Genomic DNA, 21,267 nt, shown 5'->3' with positions numbered 1-21,267 from the left:
TACACTATGACATTGGCTCCATACCTAGGACTTAAGGGAATAAGGAATATTTCCCACTTAAGAATCCCCCAGGGAGGTGAAACAGAGCAAAGGAATGATCGATTATTAGCAAATAAACGTATTTTTAAGTTTAATGGCATTCCGGGAAAAATTGGATACATTAGAACATGCTTTTAAGAATATGAAAGGAGTAGAGGTGTGACTTCCGTTTATCTAACATATTCATATCTAGCGATTTTCCACAAAGTGGTGGTGAAATGCGTTCATAGAGCTATTTACTCGATCAAATAAGGGCAGGCAAAACGATTACCACACCCCTGAGAAATTCTGCCTTTCCATAGGGATGTGACGATCATTCGCCAGACATAGAGTCGACGCACCACATGCGCCTAGGTAGCTTTCTTTCTCTCTTAAAATATATAATCGATTTACCATTTTAATTGGTTTATCATTATGAACTGATAGCTTCTCGTTTAAAATCAAAATCAAACTTATTGTTAGAATTCACAATCAAAACCGAACCAATTATTCATGTTTCCATTAAATTCGATTTTAAACAGCCGATTTTGATTCGATATACCGATTCCAGTTCATAGTTTGAATCTGAAACTCATTTTGAAACCCAATTCTTCTCTATTTTTTCGATTCAAATTCCAAAATCTAAAATGAGGGCAGTAGAGTAAATATAGTGCGACATAAGGGTAGAGTATAAAAGTTCAATGCTCACCAAGTTGCTTCCACCGCCAAACGGACGAGCGGAGCCTGCGAACGCGCATGCTTCATTCATGAAGGACGTGTTGTCTGTTCGTTCCATTATTTCGTACACAGTACAGTAGCCTACACATTTCTCGCTTCGCCCCTATAAATATGGAAGCGGCCTCTTCTTCTGTTTTCTCTGCATCTTTGATTCTCTGTCTTCCTCACCAGCCCCTACTCTAGTTCTGCGCGGTGAGTTGGTTCCGGCGATCTTCTCTCCAGCTTTAATAACTGACATGGATTCTGGCCATCGGATCTCACCTGAAAAGTCTCACTCCTTGCCGGAGAAAGCAGAGAATCCACCTGAAAATGATGTTGATATTACAATCGCCTCTGCACAGGACAAAGCTTCTGATTCATTGGAATCGGATGAGAAAGCTTTGGCTTCTATCGTGGGAAACGGTGGAGGATTTCTGAATAAGCCGAGGAAGACTGTTTCAATGCCGATCCCTGAGGACACTTTGGAATCCCTGTGCGTCAAGAATACGGCGGTGTTGAAGCCATCGCCTAGTGTTCATTGTAACCTGCAAAATATATCTTCTCCACGAGATTGGACAAATGGATCTATGATGAACTCTGAGCATACTTCCTTGCTTGAGGAAGCTTGGGAAAATCTAACGAAATCAGTTGTGTTTTACAAAGGAATGCCGGTGGGAACACTTGCCGCCTTGGATCCGAGCGCGGAGGCTTTGAACTACAACCAGGTATATGTATTCACTCTTTCCTTTTGTTCTTTCTTTCGTCATTTAACTAGAGAAATCGCCGTTATTTCGAGTTCATATTATGAGGAAAAGTTTCGTGACTTCTCTTCTTGCATCGCGTTTAGTTGTTATGGATAGTTTCGTCTCATCTGGAGCATTTTCTCATTCTCTGTCTATGACATTACTTGCGATTGTTAACGATACATTTTTTTCCCCCTGTTTTTTGCCAAAACGATTCTCCTAGTTTTCCATTATAACCATTGCTGTTACTAGGAATTTACCTGTACGTTTGTCATTTATGGGGAGGAATTGACTGCCGGGAGCTGTAGAGTTTCTTGTTTCCTTTGGTTGGCCCGGTGTCCGGGTGGAGGGGTGAGGGGGTTTCGAGGGGTTGTAAGTTGAAACTGTAGTTATCGTTTCCCAGTGTAGACTGTAGACTCATAAGGACTGAAATAATCATCTACAGCTCTCCTTTCCAACATTCGTAATGGGAGAATATCAAAGTAATTTCCCCTAGAAAAAAGGAAAATTAAATAGAGAGGGAAGCTTTGTTTGCCTTTATCTCCATGCCCATCTTTTATTAAAAATTGTATCTCAGAAATTTTATTTCAAAATAATTAACATGAAGTACATTAATCTTAAAATATACACTAAATAGGAACTACAATATTTGGTTAAGGAGGGTTCTTTACCATATTCAACATGTAACGTTGGATTTTTTTCTGTAGGCCTATGGGTGTTGATTGTTTATATCCTGCAACTTAATTCTTCTTTTTGTCCACCATTCTAGAGTTTCTCTTTGTGACCTTCTGCTTCACCGTCGAGTTTTGAGGTTAAGGTCGAATTGATTTTCATTCTGTTATTCTTTTTCCCTCCAAAATGAAGTCAATTGGTTTTGGTTTCAGCCAAATGCTTCATGCCCAAGATTGTTGGAGAGCCCAAACACAACGTTAAAGGCAGTAGATGGAGAGAACTCCTCAAGGATTGCAACTCCCTTTTTCATTAATTAGAGAACGTTTTTTTTCCTTCACTCACGGTCAAGGAGGTCGAGCCACCCAAGGGTTTGGAAGCAATTTGGCTCTCTTCCAGCTGTTGCTTGGAGCTGGAGGATCTAGCCCAACAGAAACAAGGAGGGGTCTGGTCATTTCACAGGGGGGTCACCCAGCCGAGCAAAAATAGGGGTTTTTGGTCATTTTACAGGTGGATCCTCCTATGAAATGATTAAAACCCCCTCTATTTTTGCTGGATTGGATCTGCAGCTCCCGCCAGCTGGAGGAAACCCAAATCCGTTTGGAAGGTATTGGAGAACAATGCTGAAGTAGTATCTACTATTCTACTTTATAAAATAGATGGGGCAGAGTATTTATGACTCTAGATGGATGTACATTTACAACATGCGAGGAAAAAATTTTCTCACGTCAAAAGGAAATCTTTCAACAATACCTTGGCTCTCTTTTGATTGAAAACCGGATTCACACTACGAGTCACGGTTTACATGGCGCATGATTTCAATTTTCAACCAACAACTACTACTTGATCTAGTCATCACTTGAGGTCACGGTTCTATAGAATTACTTCTAGACCACCTGGAACTAACTTGTAGTTCCTACCTTTTTTTAACCAAAAAAAACTAAACTCTGCATTGCTATATGTCGCGACTTGGCGTAACAACATCAATTAGCAAGGCATACTTTGAATCTCTTTTCTCCGTTAATGAATTATAAAATACGCTTTTCCTCTCAGAATAAGAAAATTCGGTTGATAGTTGATACATGTCCACTTGTAGCGCTAATTTATTCCCGTTTGATGCGTTACAGGTTTTCGTGAGAGATTTTGTGCCTAGCGGCTTGGCCTATCTCATGAAACAGGTGCCAGAGCCAGAGATCGTAAAGAACTTCCTGGTAAAGACCCTCCACCTCCAAGGTTGGGAGAAGCGGATAGACAACTTCACTCTTGGAGAAGGTGTAATGCCTGCAAGTTTCAAGGTACTATACGACTCACAGCGAGGGAAAGAAACCTTGATAGCGGATTTCGGTGGGAGCGCAATAGGGAGAGTAGCACCAGTGGATTCTGGTTTCTGGTGGATTATACTCCTCAGGGCGTATACAAAGTGCACAGGGGATCATACCCTGTCTGAGATGCCCGATATGCAGAGGGGCATGAAGTTGATACTCAACCTTTGCCTGTCTGATGGCTTCAATACCTTTCCTACCTTACTCTGCGCAGATGGTTGTTGTATGGTGGACAGGAGGATGGTAAGTCTTTACCTATCACCACAGTGCACATCTGGTCCAACTTGAACTACATAATAGTAATAAAAGAAGAAAAATTGAACAAAAAGGCTAACCTCACAGATTATGTGATCGTGAGCCTTACATTCCAATCAAATCTGAGAAAATTAATCTTTAGTTAGTTTTTAATCCCCCAATTTGCCAGGCTTCTGATGTGATTACCAAGATTCCAATGTGAGGTATTGAGATACCAAGGCCAGATTTGGTATGATTTCTATTTCAATTTTGGAAGGGTTTCATGAAATAGTCAATAAATAGTTTTTTGGTCATGAAATAGAAATTATTTTGGTTGTATCAATATGAATAGTTCGGCGGCAGCGGCAGCGGCAGTGGTAGTAGGATAGCAGTGGCAGTGGCAAAATGGTGATGGCAATGGTGTTGGTGGGGTGATGATGGTGTGGCATGGTAGTGGTGAGACCATTAGGAGAATAAGAAGGGTTTATAGTTCTTTTTTCCTTGATAAAATCATACCAAATCAGGCCTAAGTAGGGAACCCTCCAAAATTTATAGTTTGGACTCTAATTAAGGAGGGGATCCTGGTAGTGCTTAACTGCTAGCAATGGTTAAGAATATTGGTAATACTATTGCCTTACCTTCCCAATGGTTAAGAATTATTAACAGCACAAGATGTAAAATTGTTGTTTTAATGTTCCACAGGGAGTGTATGGGTACCCAATAGAGATTCAGGCACTTTTCTTCATGGCTTTGAGGTGCGCAAGGCAGATGCTAAAGCCAGAGTGTGGGGGAAAGGAATTGATGGAGAGGATAGATAAGCGAATAGCGGCTCTGAGCTACCACATCCGCACTTATTTCTGGCTCGATCACACTCAGCTGAACAACATCTATTGTTATCGCACCGAGGAGTACTCCCACACTGCTGTCAACAAATTTAATGTCAACCCGGAATCAATTCCAGATTGGGTGTTCGATTTCATGCCTCTACGAGGTGGCTACTTCATAGGAAACGTCAGCCCTGCTCGGATGGACTTCCGGTGGTTCTTGGTGGGCAATTGCATTGCAATCCTGAGTTCCCTTGCTACACCTGAGCAGGCCACGGCCATCATGGATCTATTGGAGGAGCGATGGGAGGACTTGATCGGTGAGATGCCTCTGAAGATTGATTATCCAGCATTGGAGGGACACCAGTGGACAATTATCACCGGATGCGATCCCAAGAACACTCGTTGGAGTTATCACAATGGCGGGTCTTGGCCAGGTACGTATCCGTAGTTTCTACTTTCTGTCTTAATATCAGTCGCAAAAACACCAACTTTGAAGGAGTGACTCGTGACTCCAAAATCACGAGCACTGTAAGATTTAATAATGCTGCAGAACAGTGATTTGCAAATAACTTAAAAAAGAGAATACACACATATAACACAAAGATTTCTATGGTTCACCCAAGATGGGTTTCAATCATGGTCGAGTCATAATCAAAGCTTCCACTATTTTGATGAAGAAATTATAAAATCTTCATTATTGCTTCCTCATTATATAACCATCTGTAGCATCTCGCGAAGTACAATTTAGAAACACCCTAATCCCCAAAATTACAAAATTCCCTATTTTAATGCAGACACCAAGAAATGTGAAGAGGCAAAACAGATTCAAATAAGGATGACACAGATTTAACGTATTTCACACGTCAATTTGAGGTGCTACATCTAAGGCGAAGCTGAAGATGATTCACTATATGATGAAATAGAAATATAATTGAGATCTCTCAGAAACACCAAAATTAAGTGGCAAGAACTCTCCCCAAAAACTCTTACATGATAATGCCCAAATCACTCTCTCTCTTTTTTTCTTGCTTACACAACAAAATGATAAAACAAGGTCATACTCCTCCAAGTCAAGTAGATCCAATCCAAGCCCTCCGCTATCATCAAAGACCTCACAAAATTTGGTACAGGAATTCAGGACACAAATAACACCCCATTACAAACGACTCCCAAAAATTCATGGAAGAATCAACGATATTCTTAAATTAAATTGAAATCGGGTTCTTCCTAGATTAAACTGAGATTAGGTTAGGTTTCACCAGTAACAACAAAATCCTTTGAAGTTCGGATCCGGAAACATTCTTCCAGAAACATTCTCGATCATATAGTGAAATGGGCCATTCAATCATTGCACCGTTTTTGTACTTTGTATCTCGTTATGCAAGCTATGAAACAGATTTGTTCATGAAATTTACCTGTCAATCAAAATTATCCAGATTTTAGCCCCACATCATTTGTTCAGGTATCTTCATAATCAAGTTAGTCAAACTGTTCTTTTGGGTTCCGATTCTCACACAATCGTTTACCCAAAAAGAAATGTTAACTCAAACAAGTGAAAGTTATTCATTTGGATCCGCATTACTGATAACTATGAGGTGATTAGAGAGTTCTTATTTCTTACCTCTCTTTGATTTCATTTGTTTCCCTTCCCTTTCTCCTCAATCCTTACTTGGAGCTACACAATTTCAAGGAGGGGGGAAGACATGGTGAGCATGAGGGTAGGCAGATTTTCAAAATCTGTGACAGTACACTTTCCATCACCATTTCTCTGTTAATAATTGTATGACACATTTGTTAAAACGCCAAGGGAAAAAAAAAACCCTTTAAACTAATTCCTCACCAGTATAATATCTTGGTGGGTGTAGTATTGTTATGGCTACTGACAGCGGCATGCATCAAGAGCGGTAGACCGCAGATCGCCAAGAGAGTTATAGAGATGGTGGAGCAACGGATTTCCAAGGACGGGTGGCCAGAGTACTATGACGGGAAGACTGGGCGTTACATTGGGAAGCAAGCTAGGAAATTCCAGACGTGGAGCATTGCAGGCTATCTGGTGGCCAAGATGATGATAGAGAACCCATCAAATCTACTAGTCATTGCTCTTGAGGACGACAAGAAGATAGCCAAGCCTAGGCTCACCCGCTCCGTCTCCTGGACTTGCTGATCAGATAGTCCTCAGAACAATATATACCTGCATGAATTGAAGGAAAATCGAAGCTTAAGAAAGGAATCTTATGAATAGCGGATCCAAAGTTGCAGACTACTGGTGGTGAAAGTATTAGCTATAGTATTACTTAAAAATGATTCAAATGCTTTACAGAAAATTTCATTGCAGTAGTACTGATACCTCAGACTGGCGAGATGATGATCTGATTCACATGTTGGTTTGCAGTGTTCTTCATTAGAGACTTGATGGATTGTGGTTGGAGATTTCTTTTTGAGGGGTAAATTTGCGTTCTCTTATACCTATCAAATTAAAATCTTGATCCACTTGAAAGTTTATTGTGAAACATTTATATACATGGAGACTCGTTTTTTTTTTTATAATTATACATGGAGACTGGTCGTTGAACCAAACACACACACACACCCCAACCCATACACGCACACAGAGAGAGAGAGAGAGAGAGAGAGAGAGAGAGATATGCTTCTGTTTCGGGTGAGAGCTAGCCAGGCAGGTAATGACTTCAGAGCAACCTCCTGTCTAACGTTGCTTGCTCAGATGAGTATCGCAGGAACCGGAGGGTGAATTTGGGAACACATGCAAGTTCATGGCTACGGCCTTTGGAATACTCATTTGAGCAAGAAACATTAAAAGGAGGGGAAAAAAAAACCGTATACTGGTGCGCCTGATCTGCAGCATTTCCCGTTGCAAAGATGCTAGGGACTCAGGGATCGGAGTTGCTTCAACAGCTCTTCCCAGTTCCCTCGATCGTTCCTCTCATCCTCAGGGCTCAGACCTATCACCTACGTCCCTCACCCTCTCGTTGTTGTGCATCAACATATATGGTCATAAATAGATTTGAGGCCAGCATTGTCAAGGGTTGAGATTTTAGAATGACCAAAAGCCCCCCCCCCCCCACCCCTTTAGCCATGGTCCAGGGTCTTCTCTTCACTGTGTGGCTATTTCATCGTCTTTGCTGTATCAATGTCATGGAATCTTTACTTGTTCCTATTCGGAAGGGAAGCTTGCAATAAGGACAAGTACGTCAATTTTTTTCAGCCGTGTAAGAATGCATGGTTGTATCCTCTCTCACAAAAAATTGGAAAAATCATAAACCTCCACCCATTAATTAGTATCTTGAAACTCCCACCCTCTTACAAACAAGGCTTGTATGAAAACTTTCCCCATGAAAATATTACTAAAAACTTCTTCGTTTAGCCGTTAAGCGAACACAAATGAAAAAAAAGGTATTTCAGGAATCATGAGGGGTAATTTCCAATGAGAATGACTGGAATAGGACAGTAATCATACAGGTTAGTTGATGAGTTCAGATCTACTATCCACATGGGGACGGGTGGGGATAGATAAAAACCCTCCTTGGGGTGTAGAACCACCTCATATCTGTCCCCACCCTTCTCCATGTGGGTAGTTGATCCGGATTCTTAATTGACATGGGGGATGGGGGATGGGGGATGGGAAATGGGGGATGGGGGATGGGAAATGGGAAGTAGAGTTGGGTTGCTTTCCCACAAGAAAGAGTTGTTGGAATTGCTGGTACGGGTATTGATTGAATGGCAGCTCAATTATACTATCTCACATTCTCACCCGCAGTGAATGCAATTCAACGCCCAATCGCCTTCGGAGTTCCCCAAAAAAAACAAAAAAAAAAAACACCTTTGGAGTCCTCACAATAAACAGATTGACAGTGACATCTGAGCTGGCGGGATGAGAGAAAATTTGTTAAGAGGGACAAGCTCAGAGCCCTATACAGTTTCTCTCCATCTTTGATACAGAGAGAATCTCTTCATCCACTTAATTTTGACTATTGTCATAAGAAGTTGGAATGGATCAGGTGAATTGGCTCATGAACAATAGTGGGGTGGGTTTAGGGGGTGAATGATTTTAGTAAGGCTATTCCAGCACCAAGATCCCCTCTTGGTCAAGTTAGAGGAACCGAAAAGAGAGGAGTGGGGAAAATACTTGGCTTTAAGAACTCTAGCCCACACAGAATTATTCTCTGTTAAGAGTTTCCAGCCTAACTTAAGAAGCAAAGCAAGATTCTGAGTTCGAGCAGTTCTAAAACCCAGCCCTCCAAGGTAAGACGAGGAGCATATAGTTTTCCAAGCAATCATTGAGTGTTTCTTCTTATCCTTAGTGCGACCAGCCCAAAAAGCATGACAAATGGAATCAATTTTTTTACAAACAGTCTTAGGGAAATAAAAACAATTCATAAGATAACTAGGCAAAGATTGTAGAACTGATTTAATTAGCACACCACGACCTGCATAAGAAAGATGATTAGATTTCCATAAAGAAAGCTTATTAGATAACCGCTGCAACAAAGGAAAAAATTGTTTTGTCTTAGATCTTTTAGGAAACAGATCAGTGCCCAAATAAATGGTCCCTGGTTTCATAGCACTAATGCCAAGTATGCAGCATAAAGAGGTCCTGTCAGCCATAGGTACATTCTTACTAAAATGTACTCCACTTCTCACAAAATTGATCTACTGTCCTGAAAGATCAGAGAAAAGATTAAGAATAGCCCTAACAGTGGATAAATCTTCAGGAGTGGCTCTGCAAAAAATAAAATATCGTCAGCAAAGAGTAAATGGGTAACTTCAGGAGCACCACGAGCCACACTCACACCCTTAAACATTCCAAGTTCCCTATAAACTGAGATCAGCCTTGAGAGGACCTCCATACCAGTAATAAACAAATACGGACTGAGAGGACACCCCTGTCTGATTCCCCTAGAACCCTTAAACCAACCACACGGGGAACCATTAAGCTTTATAGAAAAAGATGTAGTAGAAAACGTATTCAACAAAAAATTGCACCAATCTTGGTCAAACCCCAACATCCGAAAAATACCCAACAAAAAAGACCACTCCATACGATCATAAGCCTTGGACATGTCAATTTTTATAGCCACACAACCTTCCTTACCAGACTTATGGTCAAGATAATAGAAAATTTCTTGTGCAATAACAATGTTGTCCGTAATCTACCGACCTTGCACAAAGGCCTCTTGAAAAGGGGAAATAAAGGACAGAAGGAGAGGTTTCAGTCTCTTAGCAAGGAGTTTAGCAATAATTTTATAGAGGACATTATATAGACTAATAGGCCTAAAATCACCAAGGTTAGAAGCCTCCGAAGATTTAGGGATCAAGCAAAGAAGAGTGCGATTTATATGAGGGGGGACGGACAAGGTAGAGAAACAATCGGTCACAAACCCAAACAAAGAATCCTTAATATCATCCCAGAACCGTTGGAAAAAACAAGTTTGGAACCCATCAATTCCAGGGGCCTTAAGAGGGGCAAAAGAGAACACCATAGATCGAAGCTCATCCAAGGTGGGAGGAGAACAAAGGTTAGCCTGCACATTTTCAGGAATACAGGGGGAAAAAAGGCACTCCACAAAATCCACATCCAAAGGTTCGGAAGAGGCAAACAGTTGAGAATAATGATCAGCAAAGGCTGAACTAATCTCTCTAGGGTTAGATAGTCTAGTCCCATCCTCTAAACACAGGAACTGAAGGTTACGACGCCGGATATTATGTTTAGCAGTGGCATGAAAAAATCTAGTGTTTCTATCCCCCAAGTTAATGTAATTAAGCTTGGACTTTTGAAGCCAAAACCATTCCCCAGCATCCAAAAACCAGCCAAGTTTGTGAGTGGCTGAGCGAAATTGAACATCAAAATGAAGATCCATGTCCTCCATCAACCCAATATCCTCAACTACAACACTTGTAAGGCAGTCAATATGCCCAAAGACATCAAGGTTCCAAGCTCTCAACAAATTAGAAAAAGAAGAGAGCCTAGAAGGAAAATTGTCCTCCGAACAAGAATTCCAAAACTGATGAACAAAATTTCCAAACTCAGGATGAAAGGTCCAAGCCATCTGGAAATGGAAAAGTTTCTTAAAAGAGGCCCTCGTAGGATTAGTACCCAAAATGATGGGGTTATGGTCAGAGCAAATAGCAAAACCCTTGCGGATGTAAGAGAGAGGGAATATGCTAAACCACGAAGAAGAATAGACAGCCCGATCCAAACATTCTTTAATCAAAAGGGGGGGTTTCTGTCGGTTGGTCCAAGTAAAAGGGAATCCACAAAGACGAAGCTCTTCCATTGACAGTGAGTTTAAAAGGGATGCCAGAAGTGAAGCCGAACTAGAAAGGGTAAAAGGTCTACCCCCAAGTTTATCCTCAGGACGTAAAACTTCATTAAAATCCCCCATTACACATATGGGATCCGTAACATTCCCAATAAAAGCAAAAAGTTGTTCCCAAAAAATATTCCGCAGGTGAGGTTGAGGAGGACCATACACAAACAAACACCAAAAAGGTCCAGAAAGACAGTCAACCAATCTAACACCAATGAACTGCAGAGTGGTAACAGATTCCAAAATAGTAATGCCATTCTCAACAAAGAGACAAAAACCACCTTTCCCCCTAGCCCCAGCAGCAGTATTCGAGAAAGAGAACAAAGAATACTGAGAAGAAAAGCCACGTAAGCAAAGGCGTTGGTGATCCGAACATTTAGTTTCACATAAAAAGAAAAGATCAGGTTTAAAGAATTTAGCATTAAGCGCAACACAACGTCGAGAAAAGGGGTTATTAAGCCCCCTAAAGTCTATTTGCTTTCGTAGAATAGGGAATGGCAGGGAGACTTTCTTTTGGACTGACCCCTGGATCCCCTCGATTCCTGGTTTTGCCATTAACCCTGATGCTAGTCATAGAGTTTTCCTTGAGCGGGTCAATTTGTTCCTCACTATTCATGGTTGGAATCTGGAGCTTCTCAACAATACTTCCTTGCCTTGTATTAGGCAGATTATGGTTGTTCCTTTTTCTTAGTCTCATGACTCTTGATGGTGTACTCTTTCTAGGAAGGGCTTGTTTAAAACTAAATTGGCGTCATCTTTTTTAGCATCTTCTTCCTTTAATGATTTCTCTTCCATCGTTTGGTGGAAATTTTTTTGGAAACTTAAAATTCTTCCTAAGTTTAAACTCTTTTTCTGGCGTGTAATAAATGCAGGGATTCCGGTTAAGGATCTTATTTCGAAATGGACTCCGATCGATCCCACTTGTGCTCTCTGTGGCACTTGTAATGAGACCCTCTGGCACATCTTTCTCTCCTGTGATTGGGTTAAGCACATCTGGGTAGCTGGTCCTTTGGGTCTGAGGACTGAATTCATTTCTTTTCCTTCTCTCAGACATTTCTGCATCTCTGCATTGAGGGACCGACAGCTTGACAAGCAGTCTTTAGTGTGGTTTTTTTTTGTTTTTATTATCACTTGCTATGTTATTTGGCAAGCTCGGAACAATATGTTGTTTAAATCTGTCTCTCCTAATCCTGGTTTAATCCTTCGACGGATAAACCAGTGGTTGGTACACTTAAACATTTCCCCACCCCTGCTTGGTTCTGATTTTAATTTCAATTTGGATTCTCTGGATAGCACTAGCTCTGTTACTGTGTCTCAGTTTCATTTACCTACCTTAGATTTTCTTGTTTTGTTATGCGCAGGGTTCAATTCCAAAACTCTAGGTAAGCCAGGCTGGGTTTTTGGTTTTTTGATTGATGGTAAGCTTCTTTTTGTCAATGCTGGTCAAAGCAAAAACAGTCATTTTTTCGAGCCTGAGCTCAGTGGGATTCTCAACGCTCTCGAGTTTGCTGCTTCTAGAGGTGTGAAGCTGAAAGAAGTTTGGTGTTTCCATCCCTTGCTACCAGGACTTCTTCCATCTCCATCCCTTTCACCGTGGCCGCTTGAGGTGTTGGATCTTTGTTTTAGGATTGCGGATAAATCGGATGATATAACCTGTCGAACTAACCCTGAAATCCCTTTCTTTTCTTGGTTTCAAAGCTTTTATGTCTCTGTACCTAATTTACCTTGTTCTATTTCTGTTTGTACTTAGTGCCTTTGCTTCTAATATAATTTAAGCTTTCATCAAAAAAAAAAAAAAATAGGGGGGTGGGTTAATGATAAGCTCGGAGTCTAATCTTAGCATCAGGTCATACTGTCATAGTTAGAAAAAGATATTCTTTTTTGTTAGAAACAAACATTTTTAATCAAGCAGAGAAGAACAATTTTAATCAAGCAGAGAAGCGGCAACTCCTCACCCAAAGGAGTAACTTTAGGACTGATAATCATGCGTTAAGGCTCAAAGAACAACAGGAATGGTAGATGGGGACAGAAAAAGATCTTGTGCAGCCATGGGGGAGCTGCACAGGTGCAGCACTGCTAAATGACAGTAAAAACAGGGGTAAAGTAGTCATTCCACAGGTGGGTCCCACCTGTGCCCCACATGGTAAACACCCTAAGAACAGTACGTCCATAAAACCTTTTACCTTTGTCGAAGTGTCCATTCAAATTTTACTATTAATCTGATCTTTATACCCTATAAAACTTCAAGTCATGTCTGCTATTAAAATCTGTAATTCTATATTGGTGAGAGTAACAACATTGATAAGAGGGAGAAAATAACAAAATTTTGCTTTTAGGAGCAGAAGTATGTTACTTGATCTGTTATTTGGGTATATTTATTGACAAAATCAAGCATGAATCCTGCAATACTAACTTGATTGAAAGAAGTCCAACGATCTCTGGGGAAAAAGGGGATGAGATGACATGACAGGCTATCGACATCCTAATACCATTCTTCCTTCAGCAGTGATGGTTGCATTAGTACATAGCTTCTGAAGATCGATATAACCAATAATGGTATCCTCAAACACAACATCCTCCAGTTGAGCTTCACCAAAGATGGAGCCTGACAATACAGTGTTCCTAAAGACAGCTCCTTTTAGATTGGCTTTTTCAAAATTAACCCGGTCCAAAACTGCATTGGAGAAGTTCACACCTGCAGTCATCCAAGAACAATTTTAACCACAGTCCACTTTCAAACCAGTAAGGGTATTGGATCTTTATGCAACAGTTGATAGTTATATATATGGAAGAAAGAACATCCGGACATGGGAAAAGAAAAAGCCTCCTAGGTGGCTTCTTAAAAATTCCATAAGATTGTTTCCACAAGCAGCTGTGTTTCTTTAGTCCTTAGTTGATCCAGATTAGTAAACAGACAAATTTAATTTGTTCTCAAGGCAGTAAGGGTATCAGTACTTCAATATATGCATCAAATTAGTGAAAAATAGAAAAGGAAAGAAGAGATTTTAGTCAAGATATAGAATCAAGAAGCAATGATTGTGTATTGACCGAGGTTTCGAAAGACTTCCATGGTTTACACGTCTTCAATATGGGAATGAGATGTAAATTAAATGTCAGAAGCTTACAATTCTCATTCTTGGCTCATTAATATTGTTCTTATAACATATGCCAAGTTAAATTTTGTCTCTCTACGTTTTATAACATCATGCCATGTTTCAATATATGTTTTACCAGATATTCATGGAGTGCACTAACACATAACCAGATAGACATGACAGTTGTTTTGCCTGGAACTAATGGTGTGAGAAGTGACTAAACATAATTATATATTGACAGGGGCTCCTTCAGGGGTTCACCACTATAAAGCAGATAGATGACTATTACTATGTTGTGTTGAAGCCTCAAAATGTGTCTGAAAGAACACCTAAAAACACTTAACTATCTGTGGAAGATAAAGATTAAGCAGAGCTGAAGTGAAAGAATTTACCTTTAAAACTTGCTCCAACAGCATAAGCTTTTGACATCACCACCTCTGACATATCTGCGCCATCAAACTTAGCATCTGACATGAGGGCTGCTGCAAGTGACTTTCCTTTCAAATTTGATTTATCATTTGAGTAATCACAAAACCTGAGATCAATTGGTTTATCATAGACACCATTTGCTTGACCAATGGTGTTTCCTACAAATGCACGTTCACATCTGTTTGGTTCTGTTGACAATGGTGGCAGCCTCTGCAATCCAAAACTCAACATGACTAGGTTATGGTAGAACAAGTACACTGGTAACTTGGGGAAATAAAAATTGAGTCAATTAATGAAGAACCAACACAATTAGTGAGCTTTTAAGTGGCATTTACAGACAAGTAAATAGAAACATTTTTTCCTTCGTGCAAGAGTTAAATTGAGAAAGAAAAAAAAAAAAAAAAAAAAGAGTGAAAAATGTTGTTGGGTAGGGACCTGATTGGCAGCGATAGCAGGTGAGGCAGCATTCACGGCCCAAACAGCAAACAAGCTGCAGGCGACATTCTTTAGATTCTTGAATGGGAATAAGGTTCCCTGGAGTGTAGATGTATCATCTATACCTGTAAGCAAACAAAATGGGCATAAATCAAAATTATCAACTCAAATTTAAAATTACAACGCAGAGAGATTGGAGAAAAGTGTGGGTCGAGGCAAATTGGATTCATAAACTCACAGAACTTACAGATACTAATAATTACTGATCTTGAAACAGAAAGAGAAAAGGTACATCTCCTGAACATCCGATTAATTTGGTATTGGGATAAAGTGAAGAACTGGCTAAACAGAATAATGGAATAAAGGCGACCGAAGGACAAGATTCAGAAACGAAATTTAACAAACCTAAGAAGAGAAATTTTTACAGGGTTTTCATATCCGAATGATCAAATCACGAAATTCGACCGAAATTTTACGCATTGCGAACTCAAACACTGTTCATCTTAATCTTTGTTTTTTATTCAAGATTTCAAGACTGAAATGCAGGACAAAACAGGACACTCCTGTTTGGTTCAAAGATAGAAAGAGATTGATGAGGTACCCTTACCGGAACATCTGATTCGGAGTGAGGGGGATTTCTGTCTCGAGAATCTCTGAAATCCTGACGAAGAAGAAGAAGATGGTAAGTGAAGGGAAGAACAGTTCCGGGAGAAGGAATCGGAGACGGAAACGGTCGCCATTTCAGCTTTCCAAGTCAGTTTTTATCCATCGAATGATTAATCTGTTCGTCTTCTTTCTCAGCGTCTGTACGCTCCTTATCTTTATCCATCCACGTGGCATTACACGTGGAACAACGTCTACCACGTCGGCTTTCCATGACTACTACCCACAAGTTGGTCGAGTTGGTTCAAGGTTGTAAGTTGTAACGATATTTTCAGTACGTAGGACCACGGATTTAAATCACGGTATCGGCCCGGCTGACACCGATACTTCTGATATAGGCTGTATCAGTCAGTTTTGCTCTTATTGTTTTGAAAGAAAAAAAAGGGAAAAACAATGTATCTGCGCTTAGACACACCTCGGCACAAAAAGACTGTCGTACTCCTGAACATTTCCACCTTTCTAAGGGGTGTGATGGTCTTTTCATATCCCCAAATATTTCCACCTTTCTAAGAGGTGTGATGGTCTTTTCATGTCGAGTTGTGTTTGGGAGCAAGTACACACCCACACACAGCACCGATTAGTATTCTTTCTAAAAAAAAAATTATTACTTTTGGATCAATTTACCCTCAATACAAATAGATACATCAATGCTATATCGGTTAGGCATTAAAATCAAATACCAATGATACCGATATGTCTAGACTAAGACGATGGCCGATATGATACAAATATTGATACCTTGATTCGAGGTTGGGCCATCGAGACCCTTGCTATCAACCAATATGGATACCAGCACTATTGCAAAAGATTGAGCTATGTTTGGAAGCCAATAAAAGAAAAACATAATAAGACAAAATTTATGATGGAAGTACTTTTTTGGTCATCCATCCCCTATCGAGGGCTCATAGGCCACTAGGGTGGATGTTCCAGCTCAAAGAAGGGTGGCGAGGCTTTGGGCTCCTCTGTAGCACGACAAGGAGTATAGTGCACATCCAACGGCCTACAGTGCTTGGGCACGCAGCCCAACATCCCGTCTGTATGTTGGGCTACGTGCCCACGCACCCAAGGCCATCGAATGGTGCGCTACACTCCCTATCGCACAACAGAGGACCCAAATCCGCCACCACCATGCTATGAAACACTTCCCCTAAACAAGATGTACACATCCGATTAGAGATGGGAAAGGGAATAATAGGATGTACACATCCAATGGATGTACTGATTAACATGGTATTTTTATCTGCTCCATTTTCTGTCGGCTCCAATTCTCTAAGTTCCTCTAATAGAGAGGAGTGGGACCCCACCCAGGCAATGTGTTCAGGGAGGGATAGGGGTGGTAATTTCCTACTCTCTTTATTAGAGGAAATTGGGAGAATGGACCTCCCCAGGAAATGGAGCAGATAAAGCTACGATTAACATGTCTCTCTCTCTCTCTCTTAAAATTCATTTTTTTATTCTTTTTTCTTTTCCTAGGTACCTAACATAGCCAAAAAATGGGAATGGCACCGTCCAACTGATATTAACTCTGGGGATTCTATTATTTTCTAGATGGCACGTATTGAATTGATCTTGAATCAAAAAGCCTTTTTTTTTCCCAAAAATCTAGGATTTCAACCCGATTACCAATACTTTTAGAGTGTAGCAGGCAAAACTGCAAATCATCCCGAGGTTTGTCCTCATGCTGGTTTGTTGTATGGACTCTGATGATTAGCAAATCAAAGGGGCTTTTGCATTGATTCATGTGATGTTGCATCCTCTCTCTCTCTCTCTCTCTCTCTCTCTCTTAACTGGGTTAGTAAATACACAATTAAACAGTATAGAGAGAGAGGATTCAATGGAAAATTTAGAAGACATTTCAGAATTCAGGCACTATTGCAACTCCAATTTTAACTATGCTACATAATTATTCATGTAGTCTTCCACCCAGGATTTTAAAAAAAAGGGAAGTTACTTACCTAGTCATCTTACACGAACGAGGAGCAAACTCTATAAAGAGAAAAGAAATTAACGAGACAACTGGAATAGTAAGAATATATCAGAAATTTGCAGAATCAAATCCTTCGACACCCTATCTGAACTGCAAGGAAAATTTCCTGTCACATAATCGAATCACTAGTATGACTTCATCACTTAGTTAAGTAGGCAATTTTGAACCAGTTTGCAATAATTCCATGCCAAAAAAAACAGACACAATTTAAGTAAATATATAATCTAGAGAAGCCTCAAAGCTTTCACATACTACTACCACTTCACGATTTTCCACATTGTCACACAGTTTATCAACCCACTTGTACACATCGAGTCCTACAAGCTGACCCAATAGTTCCCTAATATTAACACCATTCTCATACAACATTGTCCTTACTAATACCCTGCTGTAGCTCTTTTTCATAACCATTCAGAAACCTCACCAATATCCATGGAGAAAGATGCTAGGTTGAGAATTTTAGTGTACCCAGTGCAATCAAAGGGCCCATTAATGATCCAACTATCATCTATCGCTATAAAAATCAGTATCTTAGCCAACATAAAATGTCTCACAATAAAACATTTCTGGCATCAAAGCAGGTTCTAAATCCAAGACTTCTATCCAGATTCATTTACAACATTAACGAAGCAATCATTAATTCTCACTTGAAAACCTTCGACATGAAGTAATACAAAACGCTACAATCAGAGAAGATAATGCACTGAGCATTCCTAGGTACTACATCAATTCCATACCAAAGCCCCATCGTCCTGCATCAGCTTCATTCTGACTCTTATAGCATGAGGGATGTGTCTTATCTAGTTCCCACATTGTTAACACAACAATAAACTCAGTCTTATCCCAACTTAATGGGGTCGGCTACATGGATCCAAACACAAGAAGGAAAGCTGAGTTCCAGCACACACACACACACACACAAAAAGGAGAGAGAGATTTCCTTGTTGTGTTTGGATCCATGTAGCCGACCTTAACAAAAATATTCAATTTATAGTAAGTTCCAAAAATTTAGCTAGTGTTGCCACCTTACACCATCCTTCACTTCATTACTAGGATAAGGCCTGGAAATACATTGGGTGTCAAGACAATTTGGGTGGTCAACTACCTACATTTCCTGAAGCTGTCTAAATGCATGCAAAGTTTTGAGTAGGTGTTTTAAAGATAATTATGTCAACCAACCTAAGGCATATACAAAAAGAGGGAATGGAACAACGTGTACTCATTAAAAATAAAATTTTGGTCACTAACAGCCACTCAGAAAATCATATCCCAAAACCAACCCCCAAGGGATCGCTAGTGGGCACAGAGAAGAGAAATTACAAACAATCTGAAAAGCTACGACAGATCCTCTGTTGAAAAAGAGCAAAAAAAAATATTTTTTTCCTTATCCACTAAAGGCAACTTCCAATATTATTTGACTTGAGGTTGAATAATGAAAATGAAAACACTTCTAACTTGGGTATCAAAAGAAGCAAAGGATGAATCATAATTAAAAAGAGATATTAAGGGATGAGGCAAAAGCATATGCAAAACCTGTTTCAACTACCTAATGCTGATACAATTAAAGTTTCATGAAAATGAAACCTTTCTCTGAAGAACTCAAGCAAGAAAGACCAAAATCAATGCCTCAAAAGAAGCAAAGGATGAATCATAATTAAAAAGATATGTTAATGGTTGAGGCAAAAACATATGCAAAACCTGTTTCAACTACCTAATGCTGATACAATTAAAGTTTCATGAAAATGAAACCTTTCTCTGAACAACTCAAGCAAGAAAGACCAAAATCAATGCCTCCATAGAATGATTTGGAAAGATTCATTCATTTTTTAAAAACATTAACACTGATAGAAATATTTACCAATCCACATGAGCAAAGGAAAGAAAAAAAATTAAAATCTAACTACCCAAACAAGTGAATTCCTCGAAAGAGGTTTTCCCACTATGTAACTAAGACATAGACAATGACCTCAACATGCGGAAAAAACAAGACACAGTTATACTATATGACATGGTTGATGGGATGCAGGGGAAAGTTGACTAAGATAATTCATTTGGATGATCTGGAATGAAAGAACCCATTTGGTCTTAGAAACAAGGGGTACAACAAACTCAGGTCTAACTAAAAGCGGCAGCCTATGTCTTACAGATGAGATCAAGAAGGTCAATTTCAGGAAATGGAGCATCCTTGTTCCATAGCCCATCAAATAACCAAATCCATGATTAACAATATAGAACAGTGAAAGGGGGGGGGGGGGAGTATAAAATATTTTCCATTTAAATTTACCAACATCATAATATTCACAATATTCTGGCAGCATCAGAAAGAAATTTCAAGATGGCTCCTTTAAATCCAACTTAAATAAGTATGCCAGTTCTTAGTGAAGAAAACAAATATAAAATAGATAAAACCCAGTAAATAATAGGAGAACGATCTCATCTCCCCCCCCCCCCATCCACCTGGCCACCGCAAACATGATTTGGGTCCAGTGCAAATGACTGAACCATACCAAACAGAGAAAACAAACAAACAGTCTCCCAAACATGTAACGAATCCACACCATGATCTCCACCAAACATCAACAACAGCACCCAGAAAGAAAAATTTAAGAAGCTTTCCGTCCACATTACCAAGAACGACTTCAGAATGACCTCAATGCACACACTAAAAATCAAAGAATCACACGAATCCATACTTTGCGATGCAAAACAATGCCCAAACAACAAAAGGCAACACGATATGCTTAAAGTACTGGGTATTCGTCATCAATTACAAAAGTGGGAAAAACAATATGATACAGGTCGTTGATTCAGCACATTAGCTTTGAATATAGCTCCCCAATACCCCATTACTCCATTGTGTAGAAGAAGGAAAAAGGTTCTTCGACAACAAAATACGAAGAGAGAAATACCGTTCAAACATACAATGACGAAACACTGACAGCCCAAATTTCTACAGAAGGCGGAGGGGCCAAGATCCACACAGTACGATACACTCAAATCACCAAGACATAATCATTTTCTAAAGAAACCAAAACGACATGTTAGAGAAGACACATCGACATGATATAAGAAACTGGGGAGAAGTACCCACACCATTCGGTGGACGTAAAGATCAAACGGGGAGCTTATCAACATCGTTGATCTCAGGATAATCGTGAACGATCGGCTTGGTGAGCATCAGCGGGCGATCCTTGGCTTCTTCCTCGTCATCAATCTCAATATCAGTGGTGCTGAGGTTAATGCAAGAACAACGCTCCAGCGATGCGAAGAACGCCGACGCCACATTAGTGCCAACCCAATTCGCCATCCGATCAAGCTTTTCGCAAGATATGAAGCTGCAACTCTCCATTTTTTTCAACCTAGAAAATCTTTCCTCTGGTTTGGAAGAGAAGAAACACCCCAAACCCTAGGGAGAACGGAAGAGAAGGAACAATTTTGGATTCCTAAGCAAAGTACCCAAAAGCGCAGGGAAGGACAGAAGGCGAAAGGAACAAAATCACCGATAGAGCCGAAAATCGCGGGAGAAAACAAAAGGCGTGGTGAGCGGTTGGTTGGCGATGGCTCTTTTTAGTTGACCCGTGTTTTTTTTTCAAGGAAGAAAAGAAAATTCGATTACTTGCTTGCTGCGCTAAGAACCTAACCCAATCGAACCGGACCGGATCAGACCATGATTCAAATAATCATGAAAGAGACCAATTGACCTTCACCACATGTAGGGATGTAAACGGATCGGATTCAGCTCGGATAGTGCTATATCCGTATCAGCATCTAATTAGCTTTCGGACGGATTCGAATAGTGCTA

At 40.1% G+C, this 21,267-nt stretch overlaps 3 protein-coding genes across 4 annotated transcripts; 1 reads left to right on the top strand and 2 right to left on the bottom strand.

Annotated features, from left to right (window-relative positions):
- The first annotated feature begins 1,102 nt into the window (after positions 1-1,102).
- LOC122659245 (probable alkaline/neutral invertase F) lies at positions 1,103-6,874 on the top strand. Its single transcript, XM_043854379.1, has 4 exons — positions 1,103-1,460; positions 3,275-3,712; positions 4,406-4,964; positions 6,396-6,874. Exons 1-4 carry the CDS (start codon positions 1,197-1,199, stop codon positions 6,692-6,694), a joined length of 1,560 nt encoding a protein of 519 aa, XP_043710314.1. The 5' UTR covers positions 1,103-1,196; the 3' UTR covers positions 6,695-6,874.
- Positions 6,875-13,205: 6,331 nt separating this feature from the next.
- Positions 13,206-15,596, bottom strand: LOC122638808 (thylakoid lumenal 17.4 kDa protein, chloroplastic). Of its 2 annotated transcripts, none has more exons than XM_043831659.1 (4): positions 15,422-15,596; positions 14,816-14,945; positions 14,344-14,590; positions 13,206-13,551 (listed from the first exon to the last, which is right to left on the bottom strand). In XM_043831659.1, the coding sequence occupies exons 1-4, from the start codon at positions 15,553-15,555 to the stop codon at positions 13,328-13,330; spliced, it is 735 nt and encodes a 244-aa protein (XP_043687594.1). In that variant the 5' UTR covers positions 15,556-15,596; the 3' UTR covers positions 13,206-13,327. The 2 variants fall into 2 exon arrangements, with proteins under 2 accessions (XP_043687594.1, XP_043687598.1); XM_043831663.1 differs by having other exon boundaries at positions 14,816-14,940; positions 15,423-15,596.
- A 4,795-nt stretch (positions 15,597-20,391) lies between these two features.
- LOC122638819 lies at positions 20,392-20,830 on the bottom strand. Its single transcript, XM_043831669.1, has one exon. The coding sequence runs from the start codon at positions 20,812-20,814 to the stop codon at positions 20,578-20,580; it is 237 nt and encodes a 78-aa protein (XP_043687604.1). The 5' UTR covers positions 20,815-20,830; the 3' UTR covers positions 20,392-20,577.
- Positions 20,831-21,267: the final 437 nt, after the last annotated feature.

The sequence above is a fragment of the Telopea speciosissima genome, chromosome 1 (genome assembly GCF_018873765.1).
Source record: "Telopea speciosissima isolate NSW1024214 ecotype Mountain lineage chromosome 1, Tspe_v1, whole genome shotgun sequence".
In the NCBI taxonomy this organism is placed as follows: Eukaryota; Viridiplantae; Streptophyta; class Magnoliopsida; order Proteales; family Proteaceae; genus Telopea; species Telopea speciosissima.
Note: the sequence above shows the minus strand (reverse complement) of the source record. Positions and strands in the feature narration are given on the sequence as shown.